This window comes from Diuraphis noxia, unplaced genomic scaffold (genome assembly GCF_037042655.1).
Source record: "Diuraphis noxia isolate RWA-SAM2 unplaced genomic scaffold, SU_Dnox_SAM2 contig0002, whole genome shotgun sequence".
Taxonomy (NCBI): domain Eukaryota; kingdom Metazoa; phylum Arthropoda; class Insecta; order Hemiptera; family Aphididae; genus Diuraphis; species Diuraphis noxia.
In genome coordinates, this window is record NW_028301712.1 from 51,032,039 (window position 1) to 51,057,663 (window position 25,625).

Here is a 25,625-nt window from a genome sequence, read left to right on the forward strand (position 1 = left end):
TAATTCGTGTATGGTGTATAACATACATGATAATAATAAAAAATTTGGTGTGAGATTTTGAGAATAAAAAACCTGATTTTCCTTTGGGCAAATATTTTTATCGTTTTGTTCCACTTGAGAGGAAGAGTATAATTTCATCTTTAAACCAGTTTGTATCTCGTTTTGGCGGACGACGAAAAACTCACGGACGGTGAGTAGATCGAACACTTTTAATCATCATTAATCACTATTTATTAGTATATATTATCGTATATGTATATGTTATACCGTATAACTTATACGTATACTTACTTAAATACGTACTCCATCCCACTAGCTATCCGTCGAAGTGGCGAATTTAAAATTAAGTACCATTTATAAGTATTATATTGGCGTATGTGAGTTTAGCAAATATGTATTATTTTAGACTTTTGAAGATACGTGACGTTACGGTGATGGACGGTGATATTGAGAATATATACCTATCTAAAATATAGCTAATATTAATATATATATATATATATATATGGGCCTACAACAACTGTTACTGCAAAAATAAATCTGAGTGGTGTGGCTCACGACTTCACACGATCCCCACATGTCCCTCGCCCGCACCCTAAACTATACACGAGCCATCGACGACCACCACCACCCACTCCCACACACAAGGATCGCGGTGCTACGGTCGATGAGGGTTGCGGTGATGCGCATGCACAAAGTACCAGAAACCGGTGCAGTACCGTTAAGTACGATGAAAAAATGTATACACAATTTATATAAATACAATATAACAATATGAGAAAGACAAAAAAAAAAAAAAACAAAGAACATCGAATGAGGAAGGCTGCGTGGAAAAACACACACGCACAAAACACACAAATACGCAAAAATAGAAGTACACAAACACACAAATACGCCTGTATACATACAATATAATATAACCCCACCACCGAAAATCGCGGCGGCACCGACTACCTGTGGCGTTTACTTTCAGAGTTCATCGACCGTTCGTGCGCCGCGACGCCGTATGTGTGCGTCCGCGAGAACCGGTCGCGTTCGGTTGGAAGGAGATACCGTTTCTTCCACCAGAGGTCGGTCCGTTTTGAAGGTTAAGTTTAAGGAAGTGCTTTGATCCACAGTGTCAGCGCAGACAGGTGACCGTGCGAGTCTTGTTGCCGATCGGTTACGTTTTTCGCTCCGCATTTATCACATCGCTATTACGACTGTAATAATAATATATAATTTACTGCATAATATAATATTTTTATAGTCATAATATATATTTTATTACAATTTAAAAAAAAAAATTATTTCGTTAATTGTATTTTTACATTTTTTAAATTGTATTTATTTATATAATACATATGTACACATTATATGCATAAATAATATTTTATGGTGTATCCACAATAATTATTGAATTTAATAAAACTGTGAACTATTCGGCTGTGCGATTTATCTCGTTAGATGTTTCGAAATGATTCTGTAATCGAAGTACAACATCGCATTTATAGGATATAATTAAAACGGACAACATTTTTGAGTGAGTACAATTTTTTTTACTTCCATTTAATATTTATTCATTCAATCATATCGGTATATGTATTTATATATATTTCACATAGGTTTATAATATACGTGTGTAGTCTTATTATTACACTAATATGCAACATATTAAATATACATTATATAATCATTCCAAATCTCAATAAGTTCATAAATATACAATTTATTCAATGGCGATTTAATTAGCGAATGACTAACGGACATTTAAAAAAAGTATGACTAATAGGTGGCTCTAATTAGCATGTATGTGAACGAAGTATAAAAGTATAATATCTATACATAACTACGATTATGATAATTATTAATAATCAATATTTACGTTTTACTGTTTGGGATAGGGCTTAATAAAAATATGATTTTATAGTTTAAAATTAGAGTATATTTTATACATAGTTATGGATATTTTGTTTTTTAGAAGAACCTATCATTTGTAAAACACATTAAAATGATTTTACTGTATATTCATATGCAGTCTCTGACTTGGCAATTAAATATACTTGAGGGAAATTTAAACTGCCATATTTGCTATATTAATGTAATTTATTAGCCCCGAAAAAATTCACAAGCCGATGGTCGTTTAGTACCTATTGTAGTTGTACTTATTATATTATGCGTCGCAAAGTATTACATATAAGAGCTGGTGGGGAATGGAGGACAACCGCAACAGCGTTATATTCACTATTTCCGAAAACCAGTATTTCAGCTGATTGCACCAATATAATGTTATTTACCACTTGTTATAACCCGATATTATAATACACGCATTTTATAAGATGGACGGTCAGTGTTGGCGATCGTTGTCGCCATATCTATGCAACCTCTCGTACCTATATTATGCTCGTACTTAACCGGCAAAAGTTAAGTCGCAAAAAACGTCTATCGCTGTCACAGACGTCGAACCCACCCACCGCCGTAATGCATACTACCCAGCCGCAGAAAGGCCGCCGATCAACAAGTCTCGAACCGATATATTACTATCATTGCCTATTGTAGTTTAATAATATTATCATCATTCACACTCATGTGTGATCACATCATGGACTGTATGTTTTATACACATTCGTGATTTTTGCCGTGTAAATCCAAGATCCATGCGCTTAAAGGTTGTCGAAAAAGCCATTGACCGGTGCATTGTCCTCGGGGCTGGGTATCGGTGGACGGGCGGGGGAACCGCTACCCCTCCGGGCGGCTCGCAAATCGACCTTGCTGGGCCGTGAGCGCGCCCGCCCCTCCGCTCGTAGCACCAGCGGCGTGCGTTCGGTCGCCCGGGCAGGTCGGTGAACTCGGTGCGACGAACAACCAGACCGCCACCGCGCCGCCTTCCCCACCCGATGTAACCGTGGCCTTTCGCCCGTGAAAAAAAATCGCGTATAATACGCGCGTACGTGCGAATACGGAGGACGAAGGCAAGGAAGAATATAATATATATATATATAAAGAAAAATATTATACCGTCGTGTTCGCACGCTCGGCTCGGCCGCAAATATTATTAGGTATACCGCGGTGTATCTGGTTCGTTTCGCATCTCCACCCGTCGCGGCATCTCTCACATCGCAAATTCGTATGTCACCCTCGTATCGGAATCGAAAAAGACACCGATCATGGACAGTTATAATACCACTGCTGCAAATGTGTTCTTATATCCTCTTTGAAGCCGTCTACGAATCCGTTTGATATTAAATATATTTACTGTAAATTAAGTGTTAGAACTGAAGAGAAACGCGGAACAACGTAATGATCTTTTATTGAAAAAAATATGCATTCTTCCTAATTGCATCCAAGTCAAAAAGACTTGAAAGAAATACAACTTAAAAGTTCTGGTTAGGTTAGGTACAGGAACCGATATAGGTGCAACTCGTTCATTTGCCGGCGGCGTGACAATGATGTCGTGTTGTGGCGCGGCGGCCGCCGCCGCCGTGACCTCGTCCATTTTGTATATTATTATCGTCGTCCCACGTATTTAATAATAATAATAATAATGATATCATATTGTAATATAATATATGTATGTATATCTCATCTGGTTTGTGCGGGTTTGTTTACATCGTCAACTCGCCTGTCGTGCGCGTTACCTCAAGCCGGAACGCGTTGTTGATGGCTAGCGAGCTTGCGTCATCCGTTCATATATACAGCAGGCGTATCATAAAAAAATTATATTTTATTACAATGTTCTTAATCCAACAACGTACGCGTACCATCGAATATAATATGATGACGGAACTGCTGTCGGTAAAACGATTGCGTTGCCTAAAACTTATTGAATTTTATTATTGAAAACCGTTTGAAGGCTTTGGACGTTTTGGCTCACTGTACGATTAAATATATTAATTATAATATTATGTCTACTGAGTGATTGCCATGTCACTAAGTTTTTATAGAAATTCCTCATCGCTCGATCTCGAGCAGCGCAGCCGCTAATGGGGAAACAGGTAACGAAACTGGGAGTCGATGTCAACAGTGGCGTGCGCAGGAATTTGGTATGGGGGGGGGATGTCATAAATAAAAATGTATTATGTTTATGTTGATGAACTAGAGATCCAAAATCCACTCGTTAGAAGACTAAAAAAAAGCCCATGGGGGGGATATATCCCCCATCATCCCCCCCTGCGCACGCCACTGGATGTCAATATATACAACAATATAATGACAATATTATTATTATTATATTAATGGTATTATGTATTGAAGTATTAACGACAACGAATGACGATATGGTAAATCGAAATGAGATATCTGGAATGTCACTGCGGAATTAATTCGCTGGATAAACAATTGATATTTTACGTCATCGGTTTATATATATTTATGGGTAGTTTTTTCATCCACCGATGTTGCTGTTCACACGGCACAATAATTAATAATCATAATTTTATGTGTACCGTTGTATTTTATATTATGTTACGTAATTAACGCACGCGAAGTAAACTCAGTCATGGAAATCATTGTATACAGTTTTTCCGATTTTCATATCTACATAATATTATGGTATATATTATTATAATGAGGACGTGTCTTAATAATTTCGCATTGGATTGTAGGATAAACGTAATAAATTACTCTACACAATATTACGTTTTAGACGAAAAAATTAATAATCTAAACGACTAACTAACGACGACAATCGTAGGCACCGGCCGTAAAAATTGTATAATATTTAGGTGCGCCGCGCGTTCGTTTTTCGGTCCGTATATACGCACGCATTGTTGTTATACGCATTTTTATATATTATATTTTCACGAGTTAAACGCCTCCGTTACGGGTGTTTGTATAATTAAAATATTATATATGTACAATATAATGTTATTTACACGTCGGCGCGGTGATGGCGTAGGAAACGTGGCCGTATGCGCGTATTGGGCGTGTTTGGAATCGCGAGGATTCGGCGAGGTCGTTGATCGCGAGCCCGCGCGGAATGCTGAAAATGAGAGGAGAACGAAAAAAGATTGGACACGCGTTTGATGCTGCGCGCCGCGTATAGTGTCGCGGCCGTATACCCGATGTTCGCGAGTGACGAGATGACGTTCGGTGTCGTCACCGTCGTCCGTCGGCTGGCTAAATGTGCGCCAAGTTCATTGGCCTGTTCGCGGCGGCGCGGAGGCCGTCCACGACTCTTGCGTCGCTCCATTATGCGTGCGTGCCCGCGTGTATGTGCACAGATATGTAAATAATATATAAATAATTATACGCGCGCGTGTGCGATTGTCTGCAGTGGTTTGGGCGCGGACAAGGTTGCAGTTGTGTGGAACAATTAACGCGCACAATTTAATATGATATAAAATATATTATTATAATTTGCTAGACGTGTTCCCGGAATCGCGAACTCTGTTATTATAGGCGAACGCCCGAGCCACCACTGCCCCCCCACCGCTCGACTACTGCCCCACGGACCGCAACCGCCGCTGTACCCTGCTTAGTGCGCACCCATCGGGTGAGATCACGAGATAAATCTTCATTATGGCTATATAATAATATAATGTAACGCCCCCCCCCCGCCCCCACACCTTATTTCGAGGCCGAAATCTTCGCGGACGAAGTCCGAAATCGAACGACTCGTTGCGGTGATGGACGAGCGCGCGTTTTAGTTACAATATAATCATCTATAATATAACCGCAACGAACGCACACCATAAAACGCTCACCGCCATAGCCATTCACTGCCGGTCAACGACCTATGGAGGACGTGCGGTTTTTTGCGATTTTCGATGGTTGTTTTTTTTTCGATTTCGTCCTGTCCGTTCCTCCTCCTCCGCTCGGCCGCGCGTTTCGAGATTTACACGTAACCACATCACAACTACGCACGCTCATTTACATAATATTATTAATCGTTTGGGAGCACCGAACATTTTTTAAATTTTGAATAGGTACCATTTTTTTTCTTTTTGACGTATCCTTGGTGATCGTCGACGGTGGCCCACGGGTAACGATTTTCAGCAGCTGTGCGACGCATCGCCGAGAACGATTAGTTTTGCATTGATGCCGCAGTAACTTGCGGATATTTTGGGGCTTATCTCGATCATATTACAATATTTTATCTCATCATTAATATACCGCAGTAATCGTGATGTCGATTTGCACATAATTGATTAAATAATAAATCTTTGCCGTTGCGTTAAGTTCCGAAAAAATTATATATTTATTTGAGAAATTCTGGCGCGTCAAGTGGCAAATTCCCACGTGACGTGTTACGATCATAATATCTATAATATTATGAACATTGGTGCTTCTTCTCAGTGCCTATGGACGGTTCACTGTATATATCGTCTGAGTAATGCGTATATTGTGTATTATTTCGTCGGCATTTCTCAATTCTCGGGAATGACCGTTCCTTGCAGTAAACCTATATCCTTTGTGTGATTGTATCTTTGTGCGAAGATCTAACGAGAAGCCGACTACATTTTTTGGAATTACGCAATATAGACCTATAGTACAAATAATACTGTGCGTGTGTCTGTCCGAAAAGAACAAAAATGATTCGACCGCACTATATTATGTATTATATTGGTAACTTTCTATTACACCCCTACGCACACACTGCACCCTCATCAACTCGGAACATTATTGTTGTTATTGTTGTTGTTGTTCTAGCAGGTAGTCGTTTTAGGTTTTCATTTGAAACATGACATTGTACCGTAATATTATATTATGATATTTTACGAGCACCAAAGTCACCAGATTGCGTAGGTACAGCCACAAGAATAACCACTACATGCAGTGGCGTACATTTAAATTTGCTCTGGGAGGGGTTTAAAAAAAAATTATTAACACTAAAACCTACCTTCTCTTTAAAACTGTCTATCTGTAGTTGAAGATGAGTACTGAGTGATAGGTGTATCTGATTCAGATAATACAGTTAATGATGAACTAGAGGAACTCATAACTGTTTGAGTTGGATTCAATGAATTCATTATTGAGGATGGTTTTGAAAAAAAATATTGAATTTTCGATTGTTTTTTTTCAGGCAAGATATATAACTATTTATTTTACCTTCAAAACCTAAAATACGAGTATATCGAATGATAATGACAATAAAACATTATTGCCCATATATTAATATATTATGCTATAATATTATTGTTATCGACGATCGACGATGCACAACGTCGTCGTTTCGGGAAAAAATAAATACCAATACTAAAATCTAAAACTTCTGTACTTAAAAATACAATATGTACTATATTATGTAAAAAATCATTAACTCACCCAGTCTTGTGTGTTTATAATTCATTTTAATATTTTAAAAGTTTAATGTTTTGTTAATAAACAATTTTAATGTTACAAACTCTAACTTACTAATCTTATTTAAATACTTACCTATGGTTTATGGAGTTCAATGAATAGTTATTAGTTTTTCACATAAACTTCTCCAACGGCAGAATATAACAGAATGAACGAAAAATTCATAATATTATTTAACGAAAATGTTTAACATGATCATTTACGTAGTGCTATAAAAATAGAATCCATTTCACCGCATTATTGTTTACGCGAAATTCAATGATTATAACGTAATCGGTTTTTTCACCGTTGTCCAATCGAGTCGGCCGAGATAAGGACAATATTAATATGTATTTTTGTCCGCAATCAACTAACTGATTGTGTACGACCAAAATTTGATGACATTTAATGTCTATTTTGATTGATAATATACGGTACCCATAATTTCGTAATGAAATCTTTTTTCGTTATTGGTAAAGTATAGTGTATACTCAATAATATGATGAATTGATGACGTATGTTTATGTGTACACGGATGAATAATAATAAAAAGTTAATTAATAATATCAATTTTTTTTTGGTCCTGAGAGGGGTGTGAACCCGACCCCCCCCCCCCTTATATACGCCACTGACTACATGCAATATACGTAGGTCGATACCAATGATATCGCCTGACTGTAATGTGTAAAAAAAATTAAAATTATCAATTTTTCTGCCGATCGATACATGTAATATTATAGAATTACGAAATACAAGACATTATATTATTACATTATTTTGCCCACGGCGATACGTTTGTATATTATATGCGTGGATATAGATAACAGCCACATTGGAGGAAGTGTAAACAAATTTTTATGAATTCATAGGTATTTCGTTACGATTAGATAGCACGCCGGTTTCAGCTGCAAGGTCACACATGCAACTTTTTTTTCACATATCGTAAAAAAAAATGCGTGAAGTGCACGCACAATAAATGCATTAATATATTAAGGTATATTTATATATTATATATTGTGTCATTATTGCATATTGTATATTATCTCGTATCATAATTGTTCATTGCGTTATTTTACATTTTATTGTGGGAATCGAATATCAACAACAGACGTGACCTTCCGTACGTTATTATAAAATGCGCTCCTTCCTCCTACTTCTCCTTGATTATAGTATTGCGGCGTGTACACGAAAAAAAATTAATCTTTTCTAATATAAATCTATACCGAAGACGACGATGACGCCGATGACGGTCTCAGTTCGACATGCACTGTCGTCGTCTTTTACATTTTTGTGAGCTGGACCGCACCCCGTGGCGTAACCCACTGTCCTTCGGGTGAACGATATCCTTGTCCTTGGAAGTACCGTTTCCGAAAGAAAATCATGGCTAGGGTGGTTTTAACGGTATTGAAGGTCAATAGACACATTTATGTATTTATTATCATTATATTATAGGGTATATAATATAGCTGTATAGAGATACCCATAAAATAACGCGTATCTTTGACATTTTGTCGAGGTCAACGTGTACGCGCGTGTTACATATTATTATTATTATTATTATTATTATATTGTCGTGATTTTATGGTCAGTATATATCGTTGCGTTGGGGTGTCGTACACACAAAAAGACGCCGTCAATAACGGTCATATAATATATTATTATAACGTCCCGGGAGGTATACGCGCACACATGTAGCATGTTTTTGTACTTTTGTGTTTATATATAATATGTACTCGTGTATACATTATACATGCGTGTAACGATATGTTGACTGTGGGAATAGAAAATTTACCGTCGTGTCTATATCATATATTAATATCGTTATACATGCCACAGCGCCGGTGTAGGCTGCAGACGATGGGTTCGCAGAGACGGGGGAAAAAAATTGTCCGCTCAAAGCTTCGGTTCGTCGAAAAGAAGAGTGTCTGCGTTGTCGCGTCCGGTTTGTTCCACTTACAAGGAGGTCATTAGTCCAGGCGTCGGATTCCCGTCGCGCGCGCGAGCGCATCGCTTTTTCTTTCGTTCGACGTTCGCGAGCGTCTTGCCTCAATTTTTTGGCAATTTTACAAATATTATCCTCCCCCTCCCCTCTTTAGCACATGCCCGTACACGTCGGGCACCACAGTTTTTTAACGCGGCGATTACACACGGTATCCCGTCGGCCGGGGGGGGGGCATTTATTGCAATTTTGGAAAACTCATCCGCTGCCGTCGCGGTCACTGTACCTATATATGGCTAAATTATACTCGTTACTCGTATATATATATACATATAATAATAATAATAATAATAATATACATTGTTATGTACGGCTGCCGCGCATAAGAGTTCAACGACCGGTCACCGCTGTGGCTCTGGTGCAGTGTTGCCCGTAAAAGTCGTCCGCGTCGGGAAGGGAAGAACTACGACGATGATGATGCGTGGCGGGGAGTGCTGCAAAACGACATAAGAAATTGTTACTCATACAATTTTTTTTCTACCTAAGTTTTTTGCAATCAATTTAGTACTCACTCGAATTAATTAACACACATGCATCGTTATTACAGTTGATATAAAGGTATATAGCATACATATTATAAACGCTTGGTGTAGATATATTTTGTTGTTTTTTTTTTTATTTCGAAGCTACAAATCCATCGACCGCGGATGTACCCATATATAAATATATATTTATACTTTTTTACTGCTGCAGGCAGCAATCCTTAAATTGAAAATGTCACTGTGCACAGACATTATAAGCAGTTTTGTGCGCTTATAGAGTATATTATTATTATTATTATTAGGTACAGATCAATCGTTGTCGTATTGGATAATTTTTCAGTTTTTAATTATAATTTATCATTAGACAAACTACATATACATGTATATTTCATTGAGTAGGTGCAATGTCTAAAATGAACATTGTTGGATAATCGCATTTATTTAACTATTTTAAAATCATTTTTGGACGCCCTTTATGTACTATGCGTAAAAACAAATAACACGTTTGTTAGAATTGAATGAATTTTGAACGATAAAAAAAAATATGATTGTATTATAATAGGTGTTTATTAATATTGTTTAACGTGTTACATTTTATAGATATAACTTAAATATCAAGATCAATTTAAAAAAATTCTATCGAGTATACATACTCTGTATAGGATAACATTTACTCATTTTAATATTCTATCATGAGATTCGCAATATTATTATTATTATTCCGTTTTGATTCAATTGAAAGTGTTCAGAAATCAGAAGTGCTTGACATTTCATTTGGAGAATAATAATTTATACCTAATATATACAAAAATTATAGGTACATTATGGGTGGTCACAATATTTTAAATCTTATCTTAATTATTAATGTACTTTAATTAATATTATTTTTCATAATCAGTGCGCGTTTATAAATCAGATAATGTTCCACCTGCAATCTAGAAGATTAGATGAGTAATGAAGTACATATACATTATAACATTTATAACTATATACACAATACATAGTACGCGTGTGTTACACCGCAGCCGGATCTCAAAGCATGTTGAAAAGTGTGAACGACAACAAATCACAAAAAAAACATTTATTTAACTTAAAAATAACTCTTGTATATTATGCTATTAAAACTGTCGTAAATTTTTTTGATGATAATATGTTGTTTTACGACTATATAATAATTACATTTTCGTCCATATTATCTATTCATCACCACAGTCGCTTCCGCTACGATCCTGCCTCGAATCGGTGCGACAGTCAGTGTATAGTAATAATAATAATAATAATATGAATCGATCGTGTTAATCACCACGGGAGACACTTGATGCGGCGTTTGCGCGTAAGTAAATTATAATTATCTGTGTATATAGGTGGTGTACTTATATTATATTATATATGTATTTTATTATTATTATGTGCGAACTCCCGTGGTAAGGTCAATGAGCCGATAAATAAATTATTGATGAGAATCGACAAAAGAATCGAAAAATAAAATGCGTCAAGATTGAGGTTATGTTACCGTTACCGGCGAGTGAGCGCCGCACGCGCACGCGTGTGTGTGTGCAAGTTGGTCATTGACCCGGGGCAAGCCGACGGCGGTGGCGTCGGCGACGGTGGCTGGCGGGTTTTGTCATGTCTTTTCACGTCGCGAAAATCGTTTTCCGTCTGGGCGGCCGAAAACTATAATAATATAATAATGCTGCGCTCACAGCTTTGCAGCTTTATAAAGCTGCTAATGATTATGCGAGAAAGGGGAACGGAAAAATAAAAATATACAGTGCGGAAACCATAACAAACCCTTCAAACTCGCTGTATCGATGGTGACGGGGGCGGAAGGAAGTACGAAACGTTGCAGCGGCGCCGGCGCATTAACTAAGTGCAATACAAATGTAGTGTGTTGTATAGGTATATACTCGTGTAGTCGTGTATATCTTCTAGACAGACGCGAAATGTATAATAATAATAATAACACTCCCGTTACGTCAAAACGAGCGGGAGATATGTATAACGCGAATATTCTGAAGAGAAAGGAGGCGGCGGCGGTGAAACCCCTACGGCTGCCTGACCGACTCTTTCGTGGTCGGGGAAGGAGTGTGTTGCCACTGCTGCTGCTGCTTCTGCTCCTGCAGCAGTTTTACTGCGTCGCCAACACTGTGCACATTATATATATATATATATATATATAGTATATTATATTATTATACTATATTATATATACTTCCGATTTTCATTCGCTTATACCACGGCCTCCACTAGGTCACGCCCACTGACCGAACGTCCTCAATATTACGCGCTGTCGTTCATCGCCGCCGCTATCTCGGTGACCTGATGAACTTTTGTCCGCTATATTCCTGGCTGGGAGGGTATTCTCACTATATGCACTAGAACTACACTGCCGTTCCCGCTCCCGTTACGCTTTCCTGGTCGATTTCTGTTTTTCTTCCGTTATACACAAGCGTATTATTTTCCGTTCGTTTGTTATTGTTGTTGTTTTCCTAAAAATGTCCACATAATCACGACCACCTTCACATTATTTCACACCCCCTCTTCGGGCGAACGACAACCATCCGTACCCGACTACTCAACCCCCTCGTCATATTCGCTTACGCTTCGAGCTCCGTTGCAGCGACCCGCAACACTCGCTCAGAGCGTCGGTGCCCGTCGCCGACGCAGTTGCAGTGCTACGTATTGAAAATCAACGTAAACGATTACTAATTTGTTATTTATTTCGCGTTATATTTACAAGTTGCGATAGTGATTGACCCAGTTATCGTGTGCAATTCGCGCGCGCGCCGTCAACAAGCGCATTACGTGATGACCTTGATGCACATTCAGATACATCGAATACACCGCGCGACACTATTGAAAACCCACGCACATTGCGATTACACGGTTTTTCGTTGTGTTCATAATAATACAATGTACTCCCACTCCGAGTGCATATAATATTATAATGCATGTATACGCGTATCACTTACGCGCGTATTGCACTCTATTGCATTTATTACGACAATAAAAAAAACTCGACTTTAATAAGATCGTACCACTGCCACTGACAGCCACCTTGGATACGTCGAGTTAGATTTCATTCGAATTATATTTGATTGATTGCAATTCATAATATACAATAATATGTACCATGGAGGAACGTATTGATTTATTTTTATAATTCTCCAGTATATTGTACTGTTGACGGACGCGTACATCAAACATGCACTACGTTTTTATCCGCAACGTTAAACAACCTAAATATAGAATCGCAATGTTGTGATGTATATGTCTATTCCAATGATATATACCTTGGTATTGCTGCCTATATATAATCATTGTAGTCTTTGTTTTACAATCCGTATGAAATGCACGCGCGCTCGCTCGTCAGTTACAGTTGGTCGACATTTTTAAAAGTAAATGGGGTACATAAATAATAATCGAAAATTCATATTGAGCGTCGTTCTTTAAGTTATTATGGGCCACAGGTTATGTTAGGTATACAACTTGAAATATGAATTTCGGAACTATTGGAAAACGCGTCGTATACACACACTGCTCTTGCATAATACAAGTGTAACGCCAAATTGCCGTTGACCGTTGACCGAATTTTCATGTGTGTGTGTGTGTTTCTGTGTGTGTGTGTGCACGTATGTGTGAGCTTGTGTGTGTGTCGTCGCTGTCGGTTTGTATATTATAATATGCGCTGGCGAAAAAGCGAGAGTGTGTCCCGCCACCGCTGCCGCCGACGCTGACGCTGACGCCGACACTGCTATGGTGCTGCTGCTCCGCGTCGGCGTGCGCTTGCGTCGTCGTCCTGATGCACCAAGGCGCATGCGGAAATGCACTCGACGACCATCCGCGCGTTTCGTTTGGCTTGCGTGCGGAGAGGGAGTGATGTGCAGCGGGTAAACGAGCAAAGCGCGCGCGCCAGGGACCAGACGTCGGCGTCGTCGACTACGGGATAATAGCTGAGTATGGTGGGTAGGGTGGTGTGGCAGTGGGGGAGCAGAGCGCATCCTCGTCGTGCAAGCCAGAATTCGTTGCACACAGACCGTTATGTTGCCTTAGGTCAGTACAACGCCTGATTGCTTAGAACATACTTTTTGTTTATCAAGCTCCACACTTTTCGTTTTCGTTTTCAATCGCAGAAACAGTCCAGGCCCGCCGGTCGTCTGGGTAAGCATGGTTTGCGCATATTATTACTTTAGATAGGTACACGTTTAAATATTTTAACATTTTTAAAATTATTTTTTACCCTTTACGGATTTTTACATGTTGTGCGTAATATTACCAAAAAATCAGAATTAAAACATTTCTCGAAGGACTAATAATTAAATTACAATAATTATATCATAGTATTAACCAAGTTTAAATTGTACGATATTTATTATTATTATCACATAATCTGGTATAGAACGAACAGATCGTTATAATGAAATCACGAGCCGCACGTTTTCGTGTAGTTCAATTAATATAACGTGTAGAATATTAGTTTCTTGGCTATCGGTATAACGCATACTTGTGAATCGTTTCCTTGTCATTTACATTTTACAACTCACACGTTTACATTACGATAATAATATGTCATAATTATTATTATTATTACGTTGGGACACACACGGAGATCGAATTTTGATTGCATTAAAGCGCATAATATGTGCAACGGAAAAAACGCGAGACCCAAGGCTGCGGCCATGAACATCATTAATCTAGTAATTGTGTATGCCTCGTGAGCTTTTTCGTGTATTTCCACGAAACACGTTCTCGATAGTTTTTTCCGGTAGATCGTTGATAAAATATTACATAATTCTAATTGAGTAAGAGTAGTCTTACCAACGCGTACTAGTAAACGATTATCACTAAAATAAATTTGATTATTGTTTGTTATATTGTTCAAAAATCAATATTATGTATTGATACAAAGTGTTGTAATAGGTTCTAATCAGTTGTGTCTAATATAATAATAATAAAAAAAATGTGCTCACTAATGATATTTCGGCACTATATCGAATAAGTTATTCGATCAAGAACACGTTCTGTTATTATATACAATGATCTAAAATTATGTAGATACGCTGTCCTAAAGAAAAATAAATTTTTTATCGAAACAGCTTTATTTTAATATGGATAATGTATTATACCTGTAATATAAACTACTACTATATTTTATTTATTAAGATAAGCTAAATGTTTGTATTGTTAAGAGAATTTGTCTTTTGAATATTGAAAAAAATAATGTATTAAGTATACCTACCCAATTGTAGATATAAATAAATGAATCACGAGACTATTTTTGCTCAGTTTTTATTAGATTAACACGGTTTTTTTTATTTGATAGTGTTAATCAATACTAGAGATTATAGGATATAGATTAACTATTTTTAAAAAAACCGTACACAAATAAAAACAATATCATTCATAAATCATAAGTGTCTTATGTTTTCTTAAAAATCATTAGAATCTCTAAAGATAATCTAATTTTACAATCACTATTTAATCATATTTTGTTTATATTATATACATTTCTAAAAATGTATTGTTTATAGCATATATAACTGTTCAAGTATATTTTTTAAAAACACTTGTTGAATTTTTTTAATCTAGCATTTGGTATATCCATAATTTAGGTATATATGAATATAATATATCATATTTAAAAGTGAAATTTGATAAAAATAAAATTCATTTTATTCTGATCACTCTTTTACCGGCTGTTTTATGGCAAATTGTATTATAATAACAGTTTCCAATTCCGTATTACATATACATCAATTTTCATGCACCCTTTGTCGCTTTTTTTAATAATTTCACATAACAAAGGTGTTACAAATTTCAAGATTTATAACCGTAGTTTTATGAACACATAATAATTGAACACGTACCTATTTACTCCATTCTTTTCCAATTCATTATTATTATTATTGTTAAAATTATTCGTAATTTTTCAAGTAAAATTAATTTTCGATAGGCGCACACCATTAGTTTGTGTTTTTGTATACTTTTAAGTGTCAGATGCCTGTGCGCGTTATATATATATGTGTGTGTTCTTGTACAAATACTAGGATACACCAGAGCAGCTGTTTCAATGCAAAATTACAATTTGTTTTTGTTTAGCATTAAATATTTGTGCAATTTGTTAGGTATTATGGAGGGGGGAGGGTTAAAACACAAAGAGCGCTTATGTGTTTATACACAGCAGTGACCTGGTAGTATATACAAGAAACCTCTGCTGCTGTAGCGTAAAAAGTAATAATTATTAAATTACGCATTGCATAAACTATAGGTACCTATAATAATAGTACCTATCTATATTTTTGTACAGTACAATATATAAGTCATCTATATATTATTAATCCTAAATCATGCTCCGTCAATCCCGTTCCGACATCAGATCTGAAAATAATTTACTGATGAGTATGAAATGTCGAAACTTAATTTCGTTGCATAGTATTCCAATGGCCAAGTCTCCAATTGAATGCATGAACGTAACATTATACCCGATAACGCGAGTTATTAACGAGTGTTTTTTTTTTTAATATATATTATTTTAAATTCTTATTACTACCTTGACTCTGATAACAAGATGAAGGACACTTAACTATTATGGTTGTGCAAATCTTTCGTATATTATTTGTGTACAGTGTACACACGACAACAACAATAAAATTGAGTTATTGAAAACTGAAAGAACCAATAAAACTAGATTAATTTTATTTACTTTATAATATTATACGATAAACTCGTATTTACTGACGTGGTTCACGGAATGGAGCGATGTATGATATAGAAGAGGCATTGCATGCATTTGTGCGATAATCGCTAATACGTCCTTGACCAAAATGCACAATGCACTTCTTATCAGTTAGGTACATTTGATAAATATACATATTATAAACGCGTAAGGACGATACAAATTATTATGATGCAATTAAATATTAACTATATAGGTTTTATGGTATTTGACATCAATAACAGTAATTACTTATATACGAACATTTTGAATGCACATAATTATTGGCTTGTTTTTTATTTGTTAATTGAATAATAAACGTTCGATTCTAATTCGTTAAATCGATCAAATTTTTGCTATTATTAGAACTGCAGTAAAATACTTAAAATTTTAATAATTAATAATATGTAATGTAACTGAATACAATTATGCAAATGTATTACAAACATTAAAAACGTGTCATTAGATAAAAAAATATTCATTGACAAAATCTTAATATAGTATACATTATTATAGTACCTACCTATTATATAGTCAAACGAAATGCGTTTAATTTAAATCTCAATGTTATTGAGGGAAAAAAATATTAATTTAACTACCTATTGATATACTTTTATTTATAGTTTCTCCGAATAATTTAAAAATATGGGAGTACACCGTTGATTTTATAACTAGGATATATCGATTAAGTTGAAGTAATGACTATTATTGAACATTATAATAGAAGTTTAAAATATATAATGTAGGTAATAACTTACTTAGTGGTTAGTTTCCATTTCAGATTTTTTTTAACAAAGCTATTGCAGTATAGGAACTATATAATATAGTTCATGATTTTTAGCAAAAAACAACGTAATATCATCTGAGTTATTTTTTTTATCCAACTATACAGCTCTTGTGAATTTATTTTAAGAACAATTAGACAAAAGTATATGTTACAAAATATGTATTATGTTTAATGTCTGCAAATTTTAAGTATAACACAATGATCCCAGAGAGAAAAATTAAATTTAAGTCATTAAAAAATGTCTTTCGATATTATTAAACATTGTAAAATTATACGTAAATCAATGAAAAAACAATTATGATAAAATGTATGATTCCAAATTCTAATTTATATTATAGTTATCTGTTTAATATTTCTTCATAATCATTTTAGTTAAAGGTTTCATTCATTTCCTTATCATTTTGCTAACAAGTTGTATTAAAAGATGTACACAATACACAAGCATTGACAATAATTTACGTAATTAAAGAAATTTATGTTTATTTCAGTAAATAATTATCATGAAATATAAATACAACAAGGGTTTTTGTGCTGACTGCATTAAATTTTAGCAAAATAATATTGAAATTTTGAAACTTTTACATACCTATAACTGCTTATCATATTGTGCAATAAATATAAAATTGTAAAAGACTTATCTAACCGTTACATTTTACGTTTTGTTTGGTAAAAAAATTCAATTTAAAGAACCTTATCTTTTATTATTATATTATTAATTACTTTAACAAAGAAAAAAAACATATTAATTGCATAATTAAATTTAAAATATGGCCATTTGTTGTTTTAATTTTTGTTGGTATTCTGCATTTACCTGTACCGATAATCATTTTTCTTTAGAATAAAATTCAAGCAATATTTAGTATATTCAAGAAAAACGCATCCGTGAGATATGTAATTTAAAAAATAAAAAACAATTTTTTAAATATAGTAAAACGCTTATAATAACGCACATAAATAAACATATAGCTATAATTGTCTCGATCTTATCAGTGTTATTAATTTATTAAATGATATATTATACCTACCTCATAGAATGCTCAACCCATCGGCTAGTTGTGTTCAATCGAGCTGATAACAATATAATATTAGTCATTTTTTACTCAACATATTAATTATATTACTATCTATAACTGTGTAGGTTATATACCTACACACACACACATATATATATATAACATATAATATTATGTGCTCGTTAACGAACAACATTTGCATTTGTTCAGGTGGTACATAAACGAGTACATTTATCTAGGTATTATTTATACACTTGAAAAGTGTCGATGTTTGATTTGAAAGATCGCGAGAACCACTTCAGTATCAGTATATGCAAATATTTTTGGAATTTCATGTGCGTGTATAAATAATTTGAATGGAGAAAAGGGACAAAGTGAACTTCGATCGTCGGTCGTCTTAAAATAAGCCGAGACATGTGTTATACATATACCCATATATTGAACGAATTTATTCGCTGTTTAATTTGAATGGCAAACAAAACTCTGTGTATTGTAGATTTTAATTTATATTTTTTTCTCTTTATAGGTTATACAATTTCAGAGGATCTATGGAGGACTAGTAAATCATTAAAAATCACAATGAGACAGGTAAATTTAATACATTTTAATAATTTAATAATTGTATAAGTGCAATTCAGAAAGCACGCAATTTTTTTTCACACATTCAATAATTGAGCATATAGACATGTGTGTTATACTGTTATCCCTACAACTGTAATATAATATTATTATTTTATAAATAAGACGTGAAATAAAACACACATTTTAATATTTTTTTTAGTAGGTATTGTTTTGACATTAATAATTGTGGAATGTGCGAACATACATATTAAAAAAATATATATACAAACATCTATAGAATTGCAATCATATTTGGTTTTATATCAATACAGCATAAAATATAAACAGAATCATTGTATGCATAAATAATATTATGTACCTACCTATACTTCAATAATTCTATTTACTTAAATAACGTCCTCAAATTATTCATACAAATTCAATTTTGCACGGTTTATTATATTTGTTAAAAGTTTGTTCGAGTTCAAACGCCAGACGAACTTTTTTTTCAGTCTACAATTCTCCAGACATTACACCATATATATTGTATAGTGCTATCGATCCTGTCTGGTCTGTTGGCGGTTACCACGGACCTCCGACAATTATTTGGTTATTCAGTTTTCTCGAGTCGTTAATTTTTTTTTTTACTATTATGTTTGTCTACATCAACATTGGCTCAGTATTTTCTTTGGTTCGCTACCCCTCCTTTACTGTGAAGCCGCCGCCAATCGATTGCTTTCGCAGCCGTCTAGAACTGCGTTATCGAACTTTCCGGTCCGCCATTTTGTCGGGACGGATTTACACTAGACAGCAGCCGTAATCGGATACTGCTCCGGGGCAAAAGTTCAACAACCTTTTATTGAAATGCTTTAAACATTTTTTTTTATCTTCTGTAATTTACTTGAGATTTACACTAGTATAATAATCTCTATAAGTTCGTTAAGACTCGTAGGATAAAACAAAATGATTTTAGTTTTTACTTTCAATTTGATTTTAATACGTTTTTATTGATCTAAAAAAAATTATTATTTTAAGTTATATGATATTAAAAAACTTGGGTTGTTTTGGTACTTATATTGTATGATTACATTACAGTTTTTTCGAATGTGTTAAATTAAAATGCAATATTAATTTAAAATTACGAATGATAAAATCATTTAAGGCTATGATGGGCACATATTATTGTATCCACGTGACTATACATTGGTATTTGGCAAACACTATATGATTCGGTTTCATTATTGCTATTTTATTGTGTCAAGTTATTCATAATATTAGCCTTCCAGTTGTTCTAATAATACAAATCTTAAGGTCACCACTTGCAATCTATATTTAATTTCATTTGGGTTTATAAATACAGAACTGCTTCAAAGTTCACACATTTTTTCATTTCATTTTCTTTGTTTAAAATTACATGTTTGATAAGTAAATGAGAGTATAAATGGGCTTCTATGATAAACAAAATATATTTTTACTGACAACATGAACTGCATTTTTATTTGGCTAACTCGTCATAATGAAATACTGGCACACTGAGAGTAAATATATATGAATTCATCAGTACGATCGATAGTGCAGTTTGCAGGGCTCTCAGTTGGCACTAGTGACCCATATTTTAACTCCTCCTTGCCTCTATCCTAAGATACTACTCATACTCAGCCCTAAATGCACAGCGCCTGACCTCGATGAGCATCGGGACGTGTGCTTTAAACCGCTGTAGTTATCTTTTTGGCCATGTGATACGAATGAAATGCGCACATCTAGCTAAAAATATATCCGTCTCAGAAGGTGAAATCAATAGACCAACATGACCCTGAATAATCATAAATATTTGATTCTATTTGTGAACGTGTTAATTTTAAACCATAATATTTTTGTCCATTCAGGAAACACCTCCGATGGAATCCGATTTGCCTTTTGATTTCAACTCAATCAAAGAAGAAGAATTTGACAAATTTGTCGACTACATTGTATTAGACCAACCAGCAGATCCGAATAACCCAAATCGAGCAGAGAGTTCATTACCCAGAAATCTCAAATTGAAAAAAATTGGAAAAAAAGTATGCATTTATAATAATATCTAATTTAGGCGTTTATAGATATATGTTATTTTCTAACTGATTTTTATTATTTTTATTTACGCAGATCATTGGCGTAAAAAGTGCCATATACATTCCATTAGGCACAAGGTTCGGCCCATTAGTGGGAGAAGTGTGCGTTAAAGAGCACGCGCCAAACGGAAAGCGGAAATACTTCTGGAGGGTAAGTTTTGTTAATAATCACTACAGCTCTTTCATAATGCTTCTAAAGTAACTAACTATCCGGTTTAATGATGCTTTCTTATCTACAACTCTGTCCGTACTTTTTTATTAGGTCCAACTCATGCTAGGTCAAGATAATTTCTGGCGGAAAATGCGCCAACAGGTAAATTTGCTTTGGCTACTTAGATAATACCTTTCTTCTAAACTATCAAAAGCTAATATTTTAATTCTTTCCTTCCATTTTTTTCATTTACTTAATATCGTGTACCGTTACAGATTTATAAAGAAAACAAACCATTCTATTACATAAACACTTACGATGAAACGAAATCCAATTGGATGCGGTACGTGAGTGCCCCGTATTCACCACAATCACAGAATTTGATCGCTTGTCAATGCGGAGTGAGTGAAAATTATAATTTAAAAAGTTATCTGATAAATGTATTATATACATTTAAAATATGAACACAAAAGTCAAAAACCGCATTTGTTTATTTATTATTTTATTTTTATAGACTGATATATTTTTTTACACTATTCGACCAATTTTTCCAAATGAAGAACTTCTTGTTTGGTATTGTCGTGAATTTGCTGAAAGGCTTAACTACCCATCAAGCGTTGATCAGATGATACAACGAATGCAAGGAAGTAAGTGAAACAAAAAATATATAATGGACACGAGATTAACTTTACTTTAATAATATTACGTTATACACGCAAGTGTCTTGCCTATCTAATACGCCGTGTTATATGATTATAACAAATATTGTATTGTACACAATAATAATAGTGATCAACTGATAACCAACCAACGCCGTACGAACTCTACGTAGATTAAATAAAACGTAAAATAATTTAAGAATATTTTGTATTTTATTAAGTACCTATTAAAACTTTAATACCATTTAACAATTTTTGAAAATTCGTTTTATTATTAAAACTGTACAACAATAAATTAATTTAAAAAACAGGTTTTATATTTTGTTTTTACAATTTTAACTAAAATGCAAAGTTAATTTTTAATTTTTAACTTTATTTTACAGAAATACAAACGTCCACGTCTCCTACGCTACCCATGCTAACCGACGGTGCAGATACAGTATCATCATCTTCGACTCCTTCAACACCTCCACCACTGGCTGCAGATAGTGGTGATGTCACACTCAAAACCGGAAATCGAGTACATTGGCAGGATGATGATATACGTAATGAGTTTGATAAAGCAATGACTAACAATGCGACATCAATGCGCCGTGTAGTGATGAGTCCGGTCAAAGAGTACATAGACAATGGAAATGCTGACGTTTTGCGTTTAGATGGATTACGACTAAGACCTGTAGATGACGAAGGAAAAGCCCAAGGGTACGCTCAATCTCATTCAGTACGGTCTGACGAAGGATATCACAGCCACACTTACCACGACGATGCACCCACACCACCTGAACATCTATCCGACTCTGATGATAGTTCCAACTGCATTTTGGACTACAGGTAAGATATTTCAAACAATTTTCTATCAGGTTCGCATCACAAAATACAACTTTCCTAGTTACGTTAATTATTGTGTATTATTCAACTAAAATAAAAAATGATTTGTTTGTTTAGTAAAAAATCGAAATTACCGAAACCCGACGAGGAAGCAGTTGAAGTGGAGACTAACGAGTTTCTCAAAGTGAAAATTAAATTACGCAAAGCATCCCAGTACAGAAAGGAATCGGATCAACCACCAAAAGAGCAAACTCCGCCACCGATCTTGGTCGCCGAGCCAGTGATCGTCGTCCGTTCTCAGTCACCCAAACGATACGCAGAACCGTCGTCGTCCAGTGCGCCATGCAGCAGTGACACGGTCGAGTCGCTGCCGAAAAAACTCAAGCTCGATGCACCCGTCGTGCCACCAACGCCTTCGGTCATCTATCAGTATCCCAGAGACCAAAAGTCGCTGTTGGAGAACCTTTTGCTGCAAAACAAAGATTCGGGCCCACCAGCCGCCCCTGCGCCAATCACCCCGTCGATGACGCCTCCACCGCAAATGCCGGTCGTCGACCCAACGTACATACAACGCAGTTATGTCAACGCGTCCGTCAGTCCAGATTCGTCTACCAAGGTACTGTCGCCGTTGCACCAGATGCACCGCAGCCCACCACCGCCGGCAATACTCGTCTACCCGACTCCCGCTGGCCAACAGATGCAATACATGCCGTACCACCACCACCAGACGCATTTATTCCCGCCGCAGAATGGTGGCTACCAGTGCCACTACTCCGGTAACCATCCGGTGGAATCCAGCGCCAGTCCACCGGCAGGCTCCATGTCACCGGATGACGTGTCACCGTGTGGAAGTCCCGGCAGCACCAGCAACTCGCGCGGGTATAGATCCCTGCCCTATCCGATCAGCAAGAAAAACGGAAAAATGCACTACGAGTGCAATGTGTGCCGCAAGACGTTCGGTCAGCTGTCCAACTTGAAAGTGCATCTGAGAACGCACTCCGGCGAAAGGCCGTTCAAATGTAAGACGTGCGGCAAGAGTTTCACGCAGTTGGCCCATCTGCAAAAACACAACTACGTACATACCGGTAAGCGAATTCACCGCGTTTTGAGTGCATAATGCATAAAATTGTACGATGATAATAGTGATAACAATAGCTAATTGTACTGTCTGTTTAATTTTACAGGAGAACGTCCGCACGAATGTGATGTGTGTCAAAAGCGGTTTAGCTCCACTTCTAACCTTAAAACTCACTCGAGGCTACATACCGGTGACAAACCGTTTGTTTGCGAGATATGTTCGTCAACGTTCACTCAACTGGTGCATTTAAAATTGCACAAGCGCATCCATACCAACGAGCGACCGTTCACCTGTCACTGTTGCCAAAAATCGTACATTAGCGCCAGCGGATTGAGGTCAGTGCTCATTTTTAATGCCAATTATTTCCGTGACGGTGTTTTAACGCGGAAATAGTCACTAACGGTGCATTTTATTTTTTTTGCCGACTTTAGGACCCACTGGAAGACCACTTCTTGTAGGCCACCGTACACGGGTGGCAAGGAAGACGCAGCCGAACAGCAGATTTCTAGTCCCGATTACCAGACGTATCATCAAAACAATTACTCTAACGGTATGATGGAACACGCTGACGACACGAATCAAAACATTTACGGTGGACCACACGTTGGTGATAAACACGACGACGACGATGACGACATGTACGCTCATCTGCGACCACATCATCATCAACCGACAATAACGCCCGTCCAACCGGAAGAGGTTCAACGACCATCGGTTATCGAACAGAGGCACTTTATCGAATGCACATAAAGTTAACAGACAATTATTGCATTCTCTGACTAAGGATATTAACTGTGTAATATATGATTAATTGCAATGGCCGCAACAAAAGAATTCGACCACCATTATCATTAGTGGGCCCCCTCTCACTCACACAAACTTAAAAGGCTAATTATTAAAGACGTAATTTATTTTCTGACGAAAATTGATAAGCTCAATGAAGCCAAATATTTATTAATATGAAATTTTTTCTATATAAAAAAGAAATTCTTTTCTTAGAGCAGAAAAAAAACTGCATTTGAATTTTTTTTTTTATTTTAGCGGTCAATTTATAGACTTAGCGAAATGTACTGATTGTTAATTTTGTATAGATGTTTAGTTTTGTACTTCTAAAACAGATATTATTAATATGTTCCTAATTATGTTTCGAGTTTTTTTCTATTTATGTAGACTGTAAAATGTAAAAATATAAATAAATATATACATAATACATATATTATATAATAATTAATTAAATTAATACTATTTAGCTATATTATTGTATGGTATGAATGATGTTTTGTTGATCTCAGTTATGTTTTGTAGATAACGATTGTGTTGAATATTGGGAAGGAATATTTTGGTTGTAATATTTTTCTTTGTGATTTGATAATGAGGGCACTAATTTTTCAAGGTTATGTTTTTTTCGTTTTAGTTATGCAAAAATAAAAAATAAATCACAGTTAAAAATAATATTATCATTATGCCTACATTATAAAATCGTAATTTTCTAATACTATTATGTGAACTGTTATTTTACCTTTTACTATATAAATACAATATAATATAATATAAATTATTATGTTGAATAAAATACATAATGTGTTTTATTTTATTTTGTTTACTTTTTTATGTTTAATATAAATTTCTAAAACGGATACTACCAAACAGAAGTTATGTTGTCCGTTTTAAATTCATAAGCAATAATGAATAATTTCACTCCAAAAAATGATTTGAAGTAAAGATAATTTTGCCAAAATGTTTTCATAAAAAAAACACACACACACAAATAGATGCATGCACTTATAATTCAAACTTTATTTTAGTTAAATTATTTTTGAAAACTTAGAAAATGTTGAAAAATACCATTTCAAGTAATTTCATAAATACGTATATTTTTTTGTTGCAATTTTTTGGTACAAATTAAATATTGTAACCATCCCATGATACCATCCACTTAGAATCTACAAATTACATTTGTATTTTAAGTAATGGAACGTTT

General features: G+C 35.2%; 1 protein-coding gene across 3 annotated transcripts; it reads left to right on the plus strand.

The window, feature by feature from the left end:
* Positions 1 to 1,121: 1,121 nt before the first annotated feature.
* On the plus strand, positions 1,122 to 25,238 carry Blimp-1 (PR domain zinc finger protein 1). Of its 3 annotated transcripts, none has more exons than XM_089220137.1 (11): positions 1,122 to 1,522; positions 18,783 to 18,844; positions 20,704 to 20,877; positions 20,963 to 21,079; positions 21,191 to 21,241; positions 21,355 to 21,480; positions 21,594 to 21,726; positions 22,122 to 22,569; positions 22,684 to 23,651; positions 23,751 to 23,979; positions 24,076 to 25,238. In XM_089220137.1, the coding sequence occupies exons 2-11, from the start codon at positions 18,836 to 18,838 to the stop codon at positions 24,392 to 24,394; spliced, it is 2,574 nt and encodes an 857-aa protein (XP_089076263.1). In that variant the 5' UTR covers positions 1,122 to 1,522; positions 18,783 to 18,835; the 3' UTR covers positions 24,395 to 25,238. The 3 variants fall into 3 exon arrangements, with proteins under 3 accessions (XP_089076263.1, XP_089076264.1, XP_015375952.1); XM_015520466.2 differs by lacking the exon at positions 1,122 to 1,522 and adding an exon at positions 13,789 to 13,902; XM_089220138.1 differs by lacking the exon at positions 21,191 to 21,241 and having other exon boundaries at positions 1,124 to 1,522.
* The last annotated feature ends 387 nt before the right edge of the window (positions 25,239 to 25,625 follow it).

Coding starts and splice junctions, on each gene's coding strand:
- Blimp-1 (XM_089220137.1), top strand. Junction 21,242..21,354: donor GGCGGAAAATGCGCCAACAG/GTAAATTTGCTT, acceptor GTACCGTTACAG/ATTTATAAAGAAAACAAACC. Junction 23,652..23,750: donor ACACAACTACGTACATACCG/GTAAGCGAATTC, acceptor TTAATTTTACAG/GAGAACGTCCGCACGAATGT.